Here is a 17,038-nt window from a genome sequence, read left to right as displayed (position 1 = left end):
ATGTTATTTACAATTTCAAAGACGGATGAACGCGAATCGCATTCAGCTGAATATTGGGTCTGAATTCGGGCACTGAATTTTGGATTAATTCAAAATTTAGTTTTAAAATCATGTTTCAGAATTTTGTTCCAGAATTCCGAGACTGGAACAGTTTCGGAACTCAAATTCGGAACTCAGTTTTAGAACTAATATGCAACTAAATTTTGAGCCTGTTTAGTTCGTGAACTCAGGTTTAGTTCCTTATAATGACGTTGTATCATATTTTTACTGATGGTTGGATGGCCCCTCTGAAGTGAATTACAATGGGCTCCTTTTCAAAATTCGTTCTGTGGAAGAATGGGTAGAACTTAGTCGTAAATAACTCGAGTTGCACTAAACGCAACAACATAACACATGGGCTGAGAAATCCCGGGCCTAACACATAGTTTTCCAGTTAATACTAACCTTTAGAAGACAGCAGTTACAATTTCATGTTATTCTATTTATTATTTTGTGAAATATTGTGCTAAGAGTGGCGCTACTTTTGTAATTTTCAGAACCATGGATCAAAACCAATTTTGAGTTTTAATTTAACACTGCTTTTTGATGGAGAAAAAATACCGTTTAAGCGAAGCAATGGGTTGAAAAGTGTTATGGAGACTGCGCTCCATCAGAAACAACAATAAAACGTTAGTTTGCTGACTTCAAACGTCCAAATGAGGCGGTAAAACCAGAAAACATAAAAAAACTACAAGGATCAGCCACAAGGGGTTGTTCGAGCCATTGATGTGGAACAAGGCAACCAAAATTTCTAATGATCTACATTCAAACAGTTCAATCAATCGTCACACTTTTGAATCCGCAATTGCACGAGAGTCTGCTTAGATTGATCTTGATTAAGGAACCAAAACCGAACATTGTTTGTTTTATAGCCGACGAAATTACACCAATATCCCAAATGTATGCAATTATATCTTTGACCATACTTGTGATACGACTTTGATATTAAAGCTTCTTTTCGCCAAGCTTGTGTTCAAGTTTTGTATGCAAGCAGTTATTTCTATAGCGTTCAGTTTCTCTACCATTCTGCGATTTCGGTTGAAACGATAAACTTTTTCTCATTATCAATCGAGTTCACCTTATATAAGTTAGAAATTAATCTTAAACACTCAAAATTTAACGTGGGGTAGTTGTCAATTTTTCAGGCGAAACGACATAACATGGAATTTCATCCGAGCTTGCATGACACAAGATCAGAGCATACCAATTAAGGGCTAAGGCCAGTGTGTTTTAGGGCGTTTTAGAGGGCTACTTTCACGCTTCAAATCTGATTTTCTCAGAAACGGTGATGAATATCAAAAAACCCAATCTCTTAAAAAATTAGTTTAGATTATTCTGTGAAAATTTCAGAATGATTCATTGACTTTAGCGGTCGGGAAAGTCTTTTTCTGAAGGTAGAATTGCATAGCTGAAAACAGAAACTTTCAACTTGTTCATTAAATATCTCACCTTCAAAAGCATGGATCAAAAATCTGTCCTGTCAATGTCAATTAATTTAGATGCGATTAGTGCATAAAAACATATATGTTGTCGCGATGAAAATAAAGTGAAAGTTATTTTTGTGGAGGTAAGTCGATTTCTATGTCGGCGCTATTTTAGTTCCCTGGTAACGTAACGAAACATGAGAGAAAAATAAAATCGGCTCAAAAAGGCTGCCAAACAAGCGGCAGCTTTCTTAGATTTTATGTGATGTTTCTTAGCCACACGGCCACATCGAGAGTCATTTTCAACATTTGCGAGAGAGCATTGAGAGAAATGTATTACGCACAGCGAGCCACGTGGTTTTACGCGACCTACTGACCTCAGCCCTTAAAACTTCAAATCGTTTTATGTCACTTTTTGTCTTGATGTCTAGCAACAACCTGCCTCTAGCATGCTACGCGTAGGAGTGAACCGTTAGCTATAATTTCGCTTCTATTTATAGATTCGCGTGCTTCCAATAGCTGCGCTTTTGCATCGATTGACCAATCAGGGCGATACTTTCCCTTTGATATATCGCTTACTGCTTCAAAACCGGCGTCTATGGCAGGGAAATCCGATATGCCGAAGATTTTTAGCAGACAAAATACGACACTACTCGCTACTAATCAAAATTTCAATCATTTATAATTGAAAATACGTGGCTCGATACATTCAAATCGAATTAATATTAATAATTGATACAAAATATACTGAGCTGTAAGAGTTTAAAACCTGACCATATTTCTACGTGTATTTTTCTTTGAGTTTCTGATTTGCACCCCTATATAGAAAATAACGATGTGTTCCACAACAAAAATCCATTATTATTACATTCTTTTATTCTTTCGGCCGCACTTATCATAAAATAGCTAAAATTTGTATCAACCGTAGCACCGTCTTTTACCAATATCGCACACTAGCAGCAGACATCCGTAACCGTTTCGTTTTCTTTATAGTGTGTACGAAATAGAATAAAGCACGCATCGTTCGTTTTGTGTTTTCTTCGTCCACCGTACCACCACGTACGGGTGTTGTACATATTATCATTCTATATGGCGAAAAAAACTTTGACACACACATGAAAACTTGAAAACTTTGACACACACACAGACATTTGCTCAGTTCGTCGAGCTGATTCGAATGATCAGGAAAGTAGCTGATTCGAATGATATATGACATTCGACCCTCCGGACCTCGATTAAAAAATCGTTTCTCACAGTGATTGCAAAGCCTTTCTATATTAGAAAGTCAAGAACTTGTTGGCTTTATATTGCATGAGGATTTGACTATGAGAAAGCTCTGTTCAAAGTGGGTGCCGCGATTGCTCACTGTTGACCAAAGAGGATAAATCCATAACAATGACAAAACTACATGAATTGAACGTCGAATTGCTCCGACATTCATCGTATTCACCAGATTTGGCCCCCAGCGACTACTGGTTGTTCGCAGACCTGAAAAAAATGTTCGCTGGTAAGAAATTTTGCGCGAATGGAAGGGTTATCGCTGAAACTGAGGCCTATTTTGAGGCAAAAGAGAAATCGTTCTAGAAAAGTGATATTGAAATGTTAGAGCGGCGCTGGAATGATTGCGTTGCTGTTGATGGAGATTACGTTGATAAATACAGTTCATTTTGAAAAAAAAAATCATGTTATCTGGGACTTTTCGGGCCATGTGTTAACCTTTCTTAGTGCTATCAGAAATGTGATCGGCAAATTATGATTAAATTTTCAACGGTGTGAGACAACCAAAAATAACTCGAAAATTTAGTTTTCTCAAACTTTTGGAAACAATGACTCATCAAAGACTGTCCCAGAAAGTATGGACGCAACAAAAAACCGCTGCCATTTCGCAATGGTTCAGAATCTGTCAATTTTTATGGCTGCGTCCTGTTGTTTACACTCTTCTCTAACCACTTGTGCAGTTGTTTATTCGTTTTCATTAGTTTGTTTCGAAATGCATGGACTTTCAGCAGAACAACGTCGAAAACCGAAAACGGGTCGAAAAAAAGGTCCTGCTAACTCTCAGTTGGATAAACGTATACTGAAGGCGTTCGAGCAAAAGAAGGAGGTTTCAGTTCGGGATGTGGCCAAAAAAGTGGGCACTTCGAAGTCAAATGTTCTTCGTGCTAAAGAACGTTTGAATCTTCGAACCTATAAGAAACAGAAACAACCAAAACGTAGTCCGAAACAAGAAGCATCGATCAGGCCGAGGGTTCGAAAGCTGTACAATACGATTCTTGCTGGAAATTTGAACTGCATAATCATGGACGACGAAACCTACGTAAAACTCGATAACAATTCCTTGCCGGGACCACAATATTATACGGTGCGAGAAGGGCAAGTGTTAAACCAGTCCGAGACATCGATTGAAGTCGAAAAATTTGGTAAGAAAGGTCTGGCAAGCAATTTGTAGCTGCGGTAAGATTTCGAAACCCTTCACACCACTGCTTCAATGAACAGCGAAATATACATCAAGGAATGTTTACAAAAACGACTTCTACCCATGATTCGAAGCCACGAGGATCCTGTTGTCTTCTGGCCAGATCTTGCTACTTACCACTACTCGAAATCAACGGTAGAATGGTATACTACCAAAAATGTCACTTTCGTCCCAAAAGACATGAATCCACCAAATACCCACAACTTCGACCAATTGAGGGATTTTGGGCATTAACGAAGGCACATCTTAGGAAGCATGTCTCGGCAGCCGAAACCTTTCAACAGTTCGAAAAAGATTGGAAGAAAGTGTCAAAACTTGTCGCCAAGAAGTCTGTACGGAATTTAATGAGGAACGTTCGCAAGAAGGTGCGCCAGCTAGTCTACAATGGCTAAGTAGCAAATGTCGAGAATAATATTCTGTTGTTGTAGTCTAATATTATCAGTATATCGAATAAAATTTGAATATCTAACACTTGTGAATTATTTACAGCGAAATCAAAGTGCGTCCATACTTTCTGGAATAGTCTTTAGTTTCGCTCTGAAAATTTTCTCGGGTCGTACCACGCCATCCATGCGAGTTTGTTTATTTTTTCTTTTCTTTTTTTTTTGAGATGTCGTTTAGGGCGCGTACCACGTGTTCGTTTCATCCGGAGTCACAGTGGTCCGAAAACGGTAAGAGATTCAAGTTCATAAACGTTCGTATTCAAAAATTACTTAACAGAACAATCCCAGCACATTCGCCGAAGGGGTGCAGCAAAGGAGAAATTCTAGTATTTCGCAATTGGAACAGAATACTGAATGTTAATTGGAAGCAATTAACGTCGCCTCGCTAAATACAGCGAAAAACACGATTGCTCTGATGTGTTTGTGAACATGCCAAGTATACGCTAATGAAGTGTTACGGATCTGTGTCTGTACTGTCTGTACGCTAGATTGACTGCTATCCGACGCACTACCCGGCTACAGTAGAAGTTAACACCGACAATGATTGAAATATTTCGGAATAATTTTGAACATCAGTTTAGCTATCTTTGAGAAATCGTAGTGCGTTCCAAATTAAATTGTTGGGTTCCTTCCAAGATCGAAAACCGAATACCGATAAAACTGAAAAAAGTTACAAACCCGATAAACTCGATAAATTTATGTAAAGCTGACAGTTTTACACCAATTACCCTGTATCTCTTCTGATTGAACAATAAGAATTTTTATGGGATCTTAAGACCTTTCATTTGAATCTTAGATAAAGGAAGTCGGTTTAACTATCTACGAGAAAATTGGGTGACATTATTTCAATTTCGTTACACATATCATCCTGTAGTTCTGGAACCAGAAATCGGATCCGAATAAAATTCCGGGACCTTGTATGGGAGCACAGAACTTTTCATATTTACATATTTGTAGAGTAGTATTAGAAAATTAAGGTGTTTGATACAGGTGAAATTCAATGGCAGGCTATAGGACCAATAATTCTTTCATTAGAATCTAAGTTTGTGAGCAGCCAACACCGAGAGATGGGACTACATTTGGTAATCTTGAAGAACTGGTTCGAATGTTATATGACGGTCGATGCGAAAGTTGATTTTCTCAGTGATTGCATAATCTTTATATATAAGAAGGCAAAAAGGTTTCATCTCCCTGCACAAAACGTCATGAAAAAGGGTGCTGTACACAATTTTTTAAGTGCTGTACACAGCTTTTCAAGTGAGTATCACAAATAATGCTTCACTTTACTTCCAAACATCGCTTTACCATGAAGCGCTCGAAACTTTAACTGGGATAGAGAGGAAAAGTCTTTTTCACGACAATGTAAATATCTCCGTTAAAAAAACGGATTTCAACAAAATATGGCGAGGTATTTATAAATTTTGAAATCTGCTCTTTTCAGATCCATTGAGACAGATATTTTCAAAAAACTGCCATAACATAAAACTGTTTATAACTGTAAACCACGAAACATTACCGTTCTGGCTGACAGAATGACCTTTCATTTGCAACTAGTCGAATCATAATCGGCCCAGACATCTCTGAAATCTTCGCCTCTTTCTACTTTACAAACATACAGACACACTCACACATTTGCTCAGTTCGGCGAGCTGAATCGATTGTCGTATACTCTGCGCGTCTCAGAAAAATTTTCCAAAGTTTGAGCGAATTATATACTCATTTTTATATACATAAGAAACTAAAAAAGCTAAAATTTATGATGGAAAAACTACATTTCGGTCCTCACTAACTTTAGCTGGACAGTTAATAGTTATTTGAACGCTTTAACTTTTTTGTACAATTTAATTCTACTATATTAATGTAACGTTATTACACCATTACAAGAGCCACTAAACTTTCACAGAAGTATTACTAACGTTATAATACAGATACGTATTTCGGAATGCTATGCTATCCTCTCTTATTCTACGATTAAGCTTCCAAAGGGGTCCGAGAAATTGAAAGTGAGAAATGAAAGCGGAACATTTTCTGTGTGTCATCGCAGACATTTTATTTTTCGTTTTTTTTAGAACTCCAATTCATCCGATGAAATAGTAAATGCTGCAACTCTTTTTTTTTCTAATAAGCTCGAAATGTTCACTCTCATTCTATTTTTTTACAAGTCTCTCCTGAATTAAATGATTCTCTAGTGACTGCTTACCCTATTTGGTATGAGATATTTGATTTTGCCTTAAAGATAAAGAAATAAACCTTCGAGGCATTAGTTAGTAACGTAAAATAAACGATTTTAGGAAAAAACAAATTTTCGATTAAGGATTCATTTGCTCTGATCAGTTTGAAAAAAAGCCTTTTTTAATCCACCTAGTGGTGTAATGATGCCTTTCTCATGTTAAAGACTGTCCCAAAAAGTATGGACGCAACCAAAAACCGCTGCCATTACGCAATGGTTCAGAATCTGTCAATTTTTATGGCTGCATCCTATGGTTTACACTCTTCTCTAACCACTTGTGCAGTTGTTTATTCGTATTCATTAGTTTGTTTCGAAATGCGTGGACTTTCAGCAGAACAACGTCGAAAAATTGTGTACAAATGGTGCACAGAACGCGGACTGTCACTGAGAAAGATAGCAAAAATGGAAGGAGTAGAAGAAAAAGCCGTGCGAAATGCAATCAGGAAGTTCGGTGAGGATAACACCTTTGAGGATAAACCGAAAACGGGTCGAAAAAAAGGTCCTGCTAACCCTCAGTGGGATAAACGTATACTGAAGGCGTTCGGGATGTGGCCAAAATAGTGGGCACTTCGAAGTCAAATGTTCTTCGTGCTAAAGAACGTTTGAATCTTCGAACCTATAAGAAACAGAAACAACCAAAACGTAGTCCGAAACAAGAAGCATCGATCAGGCCGAGGGTTCGAAAGCTGTACAATACGATTCTTGCTGGAAATTTGAACTGCATAATCATGGACGACGAAACCTACGTGAAACTCGATTACAAATCCTTGCCGGGACCACAATATTATACGGTACGAGAAGGGCAAGTGTTAAACCAGTCCGAGACATCGATTGAAGTCGAAAAATTTGGTAAGAAAGCTATGGTTTGGCAAGCAATTTGTAGCCCATGATTCGAAGCCACAAGGATCCTGTTGTATTCTGGCTAGATCTTGCTTCTTGCCACTAACCGAAATCAACGATAGAATGTTATACTAACAAAAATGTCACTTTCGTCCCAAAAGACATGAATCCACCAAATTACCCACAACTTCGACCAATTGAGGGATTTTGGGCATTAACGAAGGCACATCTTAGGAAGCATGTCTCGGCAGCCGAAACCTTTCAACAGTTCGAAAAAGATTGGAAAAAAGTGTCAAAACTTGTCGCCAAGAAGTCTGTACGGAATTTTATGAGGAACGTTCGCAAGAAGGTGCGAAAGCTAGTCTACAATGGCTAAGTAGCAAATGTCGAGAATAATATTCTGTTGTTGTAGTCTAATATTATCAGTATATCGAAAAAAAATTGAATATCTAACACTTGTGAATTATTTACAGCGAAATTAAAGTGCGTCCATACTTTCTGGTACAGTCTTTATGACGAAAAGTCGTTTACACAAAAATATCGACATCTCCGTTACAAATTGACGGATTTTGACAGTCTATGGCTTGTTGGATAGCTATTACCGTGCGGAATCTAAGTCTAAAAACATATTTTGTTTACAAAGTCAGTTGTGACAGATATTTTAACATAAAACTTTACATAACTCAAAAAGTAAGCATCCAATTTCAAAACCATTCAATAACGTTCAGGGTGACGGGAAGACCTTTCATTTGCGACTAGTTTGATCAAAATCGGTCCGGCCATCTCTGAGATTTCGACCTCTTTGTTGACAACACACATACAGACCCACACACATACAGACCCACACACACACACGCGCGCGCGCGTACATTTGCATCGATTGGACATCTGCCCTCGGAAAATTTTTCAAAAGTTTGGACGAATTCTATGCCTATTTTTTATATTTATAAAAAAGGCAAAAACAATTCAAATTTAGAAAAACAACGAACAATCGCGGGCTTTTCTGTGTGTGTATGGCTAGTGGAGCGATCCGACTGACTCTAAAAATCAGTCCTCGTTGAACATTACGTCGAAGAGCAATATCTTTTTTGATGTATTGAACCAAAACATGATATCCGGTCACAGATAGTGGCGTTCAAAGTTTACCGTAATGGTTTTTTTTTCTTTGTAGTGTCACTATAAGGACGGCTAAGACCGCTCACGGTCCATCTTGCCAAACCGTAATGGTTTTATCGGTTCTCTGTCCGTCTTTTATTGTTATAAACGTGAACCGCTAAACAGACGGAAAGTTTAGCTCTACTTAAGTAACGTTGTTTTGTTAACTTCAAAGTAGTGATCCTCAGAACATGTTTTACTTCCGAGTTAGTACATCAAATCCACTTTTAACAATAAATTTCACTCGAAGTATAAATAAACAGATTATTCATTTGTTCAGAATGAGTTGTTACTCCATCACAATGTAAAGAAACGGCATCGGCATACAGAAGCCGGGTGACACTAATGAGATCCTCATTGAAGTTTTATAGCGTAGCCAATGGTCGAACGCCTCTACCTATAGGAACGCATTTAGAGCCGATTGCATAGTGAATATAGATTCCGTCTGTCACTGTGAGTATTTGTATGTTTCGGTAGTGTGACGTTAGGTTCAATGTGTGCATTGCACATCTACTGTACGTTCCGCTGCATTGGTGAGTGTGGAGTAGATTGGGCTCATTTTAACCACAGGACTATATCCATCTCTCTCGATTTCGAATTGCGATATATTCGCAGTCTACCTCTCCCCTTTTGTGGATAAAAAAACAGCAACAAGTAACGAATGCGAAGAAAACGTATGAAATCTTCGACTTCTTATATTTTAAGAACATTTCACCACGCAAAAAGTAAAGTCGTGGTAGAAAAAGAAGTGAAAATAAAGAAAATTACACATGCACTGATTTCCACTTCCTGATTTTTTGTGATGTCTCAAAACGGAAAACTCACCTTTTGCATAGTTTACACGGCAATCGGCCAACAGAATCAGCAGAAAAAGTGCACTTTTCAGCATAGCACCTCTCACATTCGCCATTATACTCAATCACACGAGCAGATGGGAAAATTGACACAACTCTTTTCCTCGTTATCCACTTTTGATTTGCTCTGCTTTTCTTTTTTTTTACACCTTTCTGGTTCCAGCCTTCTTGATTTAAAATACGGAACCTCTAATCCAGTACAATGATATCAAAACACACCCGGACGGAATCTAAATCCGATTTGGACCACTTTTTACGTCAGCCAGCAGACCTACAGGAGGGGTTGCAAAAAGTCTGATGGCTGTAAGATCCGACTACTCCGCACAACGCAAAACCGACTCTACGAAATTACTCGTCCACTCGGACACCTTCGCGACTACTAACGGGCTCGAACTGAGTGATGGTGGCAGCAAAGAAACACTCACTCATCTTCGGTTTAGTCAAATTTCACTTCGTCGTCATTTATTGTGAGCTTGTATTCGTGTGAGACCAGCAGGTTTATGTTTTGCAATTTGACATTTCTGGTGGTGTGCTGTCATTCAATGGCGTTATCGTTAACTTGGTATCATAACATAGCTAATTAAGCAGAGGTTACATTGTGCAATAACGCTACGGACTGAACCAAAAATCATACAAAAAACAACTATCGTTTTCGGTTGATTCAGAATCAAATCCAAATTCCAACTACTTTTGATTTAATTCGCTCACTGTTTAGCGAAAAACCGACTCCAATCCGTCAAAATTGTATCAAACGACATACCTATATAAATATATTGAATTTGTGTCAAATTTTGAGTTTTATTCGACTCAACCCTTCAAAGATTTGCAATATTACAGTTGTTGTTTTTTGCCTTCGTGGTTTTTACTAAAATATATCAATTCGTGTCTTTTCTCGATGAACATTAGAAAAGGTCCTAAGCGCAAATGAATGTTTCTCTTGGTTTACTCTCTCTTTCATCTATTACGGTAAATTCCAATAATTTCCAGCAAATTCTACAGTTTCTATCGAAAGTTGATGGTTTTTGCTATTGTCCTATGTGAAGTGTTAGATGGAAGGATTGCTGATTGAGCCGTAATACCCGAAAGAGAAAGTAAACAAAGAGAAACTCTCATTTGCGCTTAGGACCTTTTCTCGTGTTTGTCTTCAAATGTTTGAAAGACAATACATTTGTCGGTTCAGCATAGTATACAATATAACGTAAGAGCACAAATTGGTTTGCGTGGGTCGTTGTATTGAGTTGTAAATGCTTCGAAAATGTTATTTACACAGTTTGTTGAACCGTGAAAATTCATGAAAATACTGCATAATTAACACTACATTCTCATAAAATTCTCTTCCTGGTTTTTTGTGACAAATATTGATATTTCAGTTCAATGAATTGGCTAAACCTACTATGACAGTAACAAATTTTAACTCATACAAATTTCAGACTCGTAAACTGCATCAGTTGTTACAATTCGGGTATCAACTCCTCTTCATATGGAAATAATGTTATGTAAGATTTGTGTGGCTGATTCTATAAGAGCAGTCGAACCTTCGGGACCTATGTTCGAATTTGGAATAATTTTAAAATTTCCCAAAATTTGTTTAATCGTATCTGAGAAACAGACGTAATTTTCTTTTTCGAATTTTTGAGTCACACTACACGGAAAACTCCACGTTCTGAAAACAAAATTATTTGCTAGTCTTATTGAAATTGATTGGTTGAAACCTAGATCATTACCAGGCACTTTTTTATCTATTGTGGAAGCCAGTCTTGATCAGTGCAGTAAAACTTCATTCAATTCAATTGAAACTGAATATGGAACACATTGACGATTTCTCTAATGCAGTACACTTCACTCTCTGACACACACAATGTTTGCTGACGGCCCGAACGGGCAGCATTCAGTTCATCACTCGTTTCTCTTCAATCGAGGCTCAGTTTAACCACAAACGAATTTCCAGACATGACAGTCACGATCTTTTTTTGGCGCACATCTACGGTCCTCCGTGAAACTGGCACCAATGGTGATAAATTGGTTGCACTGCTGAGTTCCCATCATCGCATTCATAATGCAAATGTCAAACCGTGAGAACCCTTTCGATACGTTAGCTCATTTGTATATATTGAGATTTCATGGCACACTTTGGTCGAAATGATAACAATGCAATTAATCTCGCGCTCCACCAAGCGGTGAGTGCGGTCATTTCAGAAGGTACCGGGAACTGACCAGATTTTTTTTATTATTTGTAAGCACAAACATGTCTTTATTATTTGTTTTTGGTTTAACCACCGTCAGTTGATCTCTTGAAGTAACAAAAATCTCTTCCAATAGTATGAGAGAGGCCTTCAAATGAGGTTCATTTAAACATTCGAATTGGTTCAAGATGAAAGACAATCCAGATAGCTGAAACAAATACAAATAATAATACCCCTAAGTCCCATACATTCGGAGCGCTAATGTTTGGTTCACAGAATAATCAATTTAGCCTAGCATGTTTTACTTTCTCGTCATGACAGCTTAGAAAAGTTGAAAAAGAAAATCTCTGGCAACACTACGACATCGAAGCATGCTAGTAATTATCATGAAAACAATGCGTCGCTATCGAATAGCGGATGAAAACATTTAGGAATGAAATGACTTATATTTCAAAACGAAAACTTCCGTGATTTGAGGTATTTTATTTATTCCATTACCAAGTTTCATATTGTTTTTTTTTTATGGAAGAACCATATTCATAACTGACGCCAGTGTGATATTCTTCTGGACCACAAGTGATCGACAAATATCCAACAAGTTGTTGTAGCATATCTGCAAATGTGTATTTATTGACGTTTCAATATGTTAAATAATAAACGATTGAATCAGAGATCAGAGTGCGCTCGCATTCCTCGGTAATATCAATGTTGGAACACTTGCTCTGTTGAACTGCCGTTGTTCCTGATTTGTAGTCATATGCGAGGGAACGGGTACCTTTTTAGTAGCTTTCTCGAACGTCCTCAAATATTGTGCATCATTCTTTCGAATCACACATAGATCAATGTTAGAACCGGATCCTAAATCGTTGAAAACTCCGGCAGTAATTGCCTCACGAACCAACTTTTTGCTCTCCTCTTCATCCATACCACCACCATACTACCAGTATGATACATAAAAAAGACGGCTTAGGCAAGTCAACAATCGCTTAATTGTACCAAGTTTCATCATTAACGTGAAACACGATTTTTTATACTGTTACAAACAATTGTTTCTAAGTACCAAACAGACTGTGTATAGCATCCCTTTTCATGACATTTTGCCTCGGACCGATTTTAGCACGATTTGTTTTTGGCAACATAATCGTTCGAATATGACATATGTAAACCAGATGATGGCAGCATCTTCGAGTTGAAAGCAATTCCATAATTATATTGATTTAAACTACTTACAGCAATAAATGCTGGAAGAACATAACACCCATATACCATTCGAATCAATTCGTCGAGATCAGCAAATGCGTGTGTGACAAATAATTTCACTCAATCACAAACGAATTTCCAGACATGACAATCACGATCTATTTTCGGCGCACATCTATGGTCCTCCGTGAAACTGGCACCAATGGTGATAAATTGGTTGCACTGCTGAGTTTCCATCATCACATTCATAATGCAACTGTCAAACCGTAAGAACCCTTTCGATTCGTTAGCTCATTTCTATATATTGAGATTTTATGGCACACTTTGATTGAAATGATAACAATGCAATTAACCTCGCGCTCCACCAAGCGGTGAGAGCGGCCATTTTAGAAAGTACCGGGAACGAACTAGATTTTTTTGAAATATTTGTAAGCACATACATATCTTTTTTATTTATCTTTGACTCAATTTTCTCGGGGTTGACTCAACCGTTTTTTATATTCTCAGATTCATATGAAAAGTCGTATGCTCCCAAACAAGGTTACTGAATTATGTTTGGATCCGATTTCTGGTTCCGGAACTACAGGAGGATATGCGAAACGAAATTAAAATGGTAACTCATTTCTCTCGTAGATGGCTGAACCGATCTAAGATTCAAATGAAAAGTTTTAAGATCCTATAAAACATCTTGCTCTTCAGTCAGATCCAACTTCCGGGATAGGGGATACAGGGTGATTAGTATAAAAATGTCCATTCCACATACATTCATCAGGTTTATCGGGTTCGCAGATTTGGCGGTAACCAAATAAACTTATTTAAGTTTTAGTGGTATTCAGTTTTCGATTCGGATTTAATTCGCGCTACGATTTTTCAAAGATGTTTACACTTATTTTTGAACATTTTGAAACAAATGTAAACTATACAGCTACTCAGGTGAATTTACCTGACTTCGGCTACACCGATTTTCGGATTCCGATTCCAGTATCGAATCGTTTATAAAAGCTCAATCGTTTTCTCAAAAAAATTTAAATCGACAAAGACAAAATTTATTAATTTTATCCAATTCTGACTTCCGATTCTGGAACTACAGGATGACGAATTTCTAATATGCAAACCGATATAGAAGATGACAATCCCGAAAAGCTTTAAAGTTGAAGTCAAAATTATTGCAATTTATTCGTCATATAAATTTATGGACATACAAATCGTTTCGGGCTATGCTGGTTCCTGAATATCGGTTCTGGAAGTACCGTAAATAACCGTAAACTCTAAAGTGGAACATACTTCGACATCTCACGGAATGTTCCATCGATTGTCATACGTTTAGATTCAAATTCGATCTGGTTTTCAGCTTCGACATTACAGAGTAATGAGTGATTGAAATCTCAAATAGCCGCTTAAAACGACGGTCATTAAAATAATGTCATGAGAACTGAAACAACGCAGAATATTTATGCAAACAACACATGGGGATTGATAAAAAAAGGTATCATCTCACTGCTAGGTAGATTAATCACGTTTTTTTGTTTGCGTTCCAATGGTTGATTGTGTTGCTTTCATGTTTTTAGATGAATTTTCGTTTAGAAAAGTCTGATTTTTTTATAATCAAAGTTGTCATCAATCCATTAAAAGATAAAAAATTCATGTCAAAATTTCAAGCCGTTATTTTGAACTATGCCGCAAATCTAATTTGCTACTTGAGCGTTTAGTTTAAAAGTATTCATCATCAGTGTATCAGGTTTTAAGTTTATTATTAAACTTAAATCCTTATACACTGTTGATGAATACATAAAGTATTCGGAATACGGATCTGTGATTACTACGTTTACTATAAATTTTCAAAGTGTGTATTGTGACGTAAATATAATATAATTAAATGGCGTTAAACAATCTTCTGGAGAGTTTTTACACCTGAACAAACTTCCCTGATTCTTTTTAATGAGCAGTTTTTTCATGAATGCCACAGTAATATTCAATGGTTATTAGGGGTTTGACTAAAAACCAATTTTGTGCTATTGGCACTGTGCTAAATAGGACGATACAAGAAAGAATAAATAATAACTTTAAAAGCAAATTCAGCAGCTAGAAGTTCTATAAGGAAGATCTATAATAGAGCAGAAACTGGAACAAACGTATCCCCAGCAAGCCGTTCTAGTTTTATTTATTCGACCAGTTCTTCTGTCAAATTTAAAACTGGTCTACGGTGCCGTTCTATTTTTTGTATATTTGAAACACGAGTACACTGCTGGGGCTGCCAGTTTTTCTTGTTATAAAATTCAAATTTAAATTTTGTAACGGACATAAATTAAGCATCTAGAACTAGAGCCCTAAAAACTGAATGGTTGTAACATTAAAATATTTTATAAATTCTGTGCATGATGGTTTATGTTGATGAAACTGGTAACACTGGAAATCAAATCGACCCTACCCGAATAAAAAATATTGTACAAAAACAATTTTGCTTTGACCATTGAACAATATTTTAATTTATTGTTATACACTATCAGACCCTGTCAGCTTGGAGCGATCTCAATCTTCAGTTCAACAACGCCATCGCACGGCGTCTCATTCAACATGTCATGTCAATTGTATGGGTGCACAGCCCTGCTATTTTGGCGCGTACGAATTTGACATTTCTCTCCCCTACTTCTATGTATGAGATTCGATGCGGACTCACCTGAGGGCGACATGCTCGCAAAAAAGGATGTTGCCAATTATTTGTTCGGGAAATGTGAGAGCTGGATATCCTGTTAATATGATGTCTTTGACACTATTCAATTAATTGTGAACATGCTTTTTACAGTAGAATGTATAGGTTGTTAAGTATCGTAACAATTCAAACCATAAAATTTCTCATACACGTTTTCTTGGAAAACATTTAAATGTGAAGTTTGCATATTGTATGAAACATCACGTGTACAATTAATTCAATTGTAGAATCGAAGAAACAATATATTGAATTGTTGGAAACGAAAAAACTCTTGTCAAGATACAATAAAATGTATTGTAATCAATAGATCTAATTGTGAATCAATTGTTTATGCTGAAAAATTAATGGTTTATTCTAACACTTTCGAAAAAAAAATCATATTTTTGTCTTTCTCATGTAGAAAGTTTGTACAATCACTTGAAAACCCGAATAGTATAGTATAGTTTATCGAGCTCTATGTTTGTATGTGTGTGCATGTGTCAAATAATCTTACTAGGTTTTCTCGGAGATGGCTGAACCGATTTTGACAAACTTAGATTCAAATGAAAGATCTCACGATCTCATACGGAAATTCTGAATTTCATCCGAATCCGACTTCCGGTTCCAGAGTTATAGGAAAAAGTGTGTTAAATATTGTACACCGTTATTTAAACCGGCGAAACAAAAACCGTAAATAATTTTCTAAACTGGACTCAAAACCGATATTTTCAATCTTAGGGTCAAATGAAAGGTCTTATGATCCCACCAAAAATTACTGCATATTTTCGGATACAACAAAAAATTTAGTTTCGTCGTTTAGAGTACGATGACAAATTTGTCCATCATGTTAGTTGGTGGCTGTACGAACCGACTTCGCTTATATCGGTTCTCGGTTTCCGGTACTGGAAGTACCTATAATAGTGAACTCACTTCGTTTTCTTAAGTATTATATATGAGAAAGGCATCAGTACACCACTAGGTGGAATAGAACAGGTTTTTTATTGTTTTTTTCATAAAAAAAGAATGTTTTGTCAAATTTTCAACTCAATCGAAGCAGAACTCTAGGCTCTGTGCCCCGAGCTCTTGATTCTTCTCAGTATGAGATAAGCAAAGGTAAACTCCCATAACTTTCAGAGTTTTGCTCCGATAAGCTTGAAAAATTCACAGAATAGTGTTGAAATGTTTTACTATAAGAAAATAAAAAGAAAAAAAAAAGATTTTCAACCCTTGTGAAAGATTCAAAAAAATCTACATTTTAAATAACTTTTATTTCATTTTATTTAAAATTCTTATGTTACGGATTGCGATGGTCGCATTGTCTCGATGTATAGCTTTCTTGGAAAGAATTCGATAGTTCCACGACAAAAGGGCCTAACTGTAAATGAGAGCCTCTCTTTGTTTACTTTCTCTTTTGATTATTACGGAGCCATTATTGCAAATTCTCTAAAGTTTCCAATATAAATCGAAAGCTTGTAGTTTTACCTTGAATGTTTTGCGAAGAGTAA

At 36.8% G+C, this 17,038-nt stretch overlaps 1 protein-coding gene across 3 annotated transcripts in view; it reads right to left on the bottom strand.

Annotated features, from left to right (window-relative positions):
* Positions 1-9,887, bottom strand: part of LOC131439030 (plexin domain-containing protein 2) — a 73,500-nt gene extending 63,613 nt beyond the window's left edge. For 2 of the 3 annotated variants that reach the window (XR_009231043.1, XM_058609527.1), the window contains exon 1: positions 9,433-9,887. Coding sequence is in view for 2 of the 3 variants with exons in the window: in XM_058609527.1 (XP_058465510.1) it covers positions 9,433-9,517 (85 nt within the window). In the remaining variant the exon portion in view is untranslated. The remainder of the gene's footprint in view (positions 1-9,432) is intronic. The other variant, XM_058609528.1, reaches the window with a different exon arrangement.
* Between the last annotated feature and the right edge of the window lie 7,151 nt (positions 9,888-17,038).

The sequence above is a fragment of the Malaya genurostris genome, chromosome 3, assembly GCF_030247185.1.
Source record: "Malaya genurostris strain Urasoe2022 chromosome 3, Malgen_1.1, whole genome shotgun sequence".
Lineage (NCBI taxonomy): Eukaryota > Metazoa > Arthropoda > Insecta > Diptera > Culicidae > Malaya > Malaya genurostris.
This window is presented reverse-complemented; position numbering and strand designations above follow the sequence as displayed.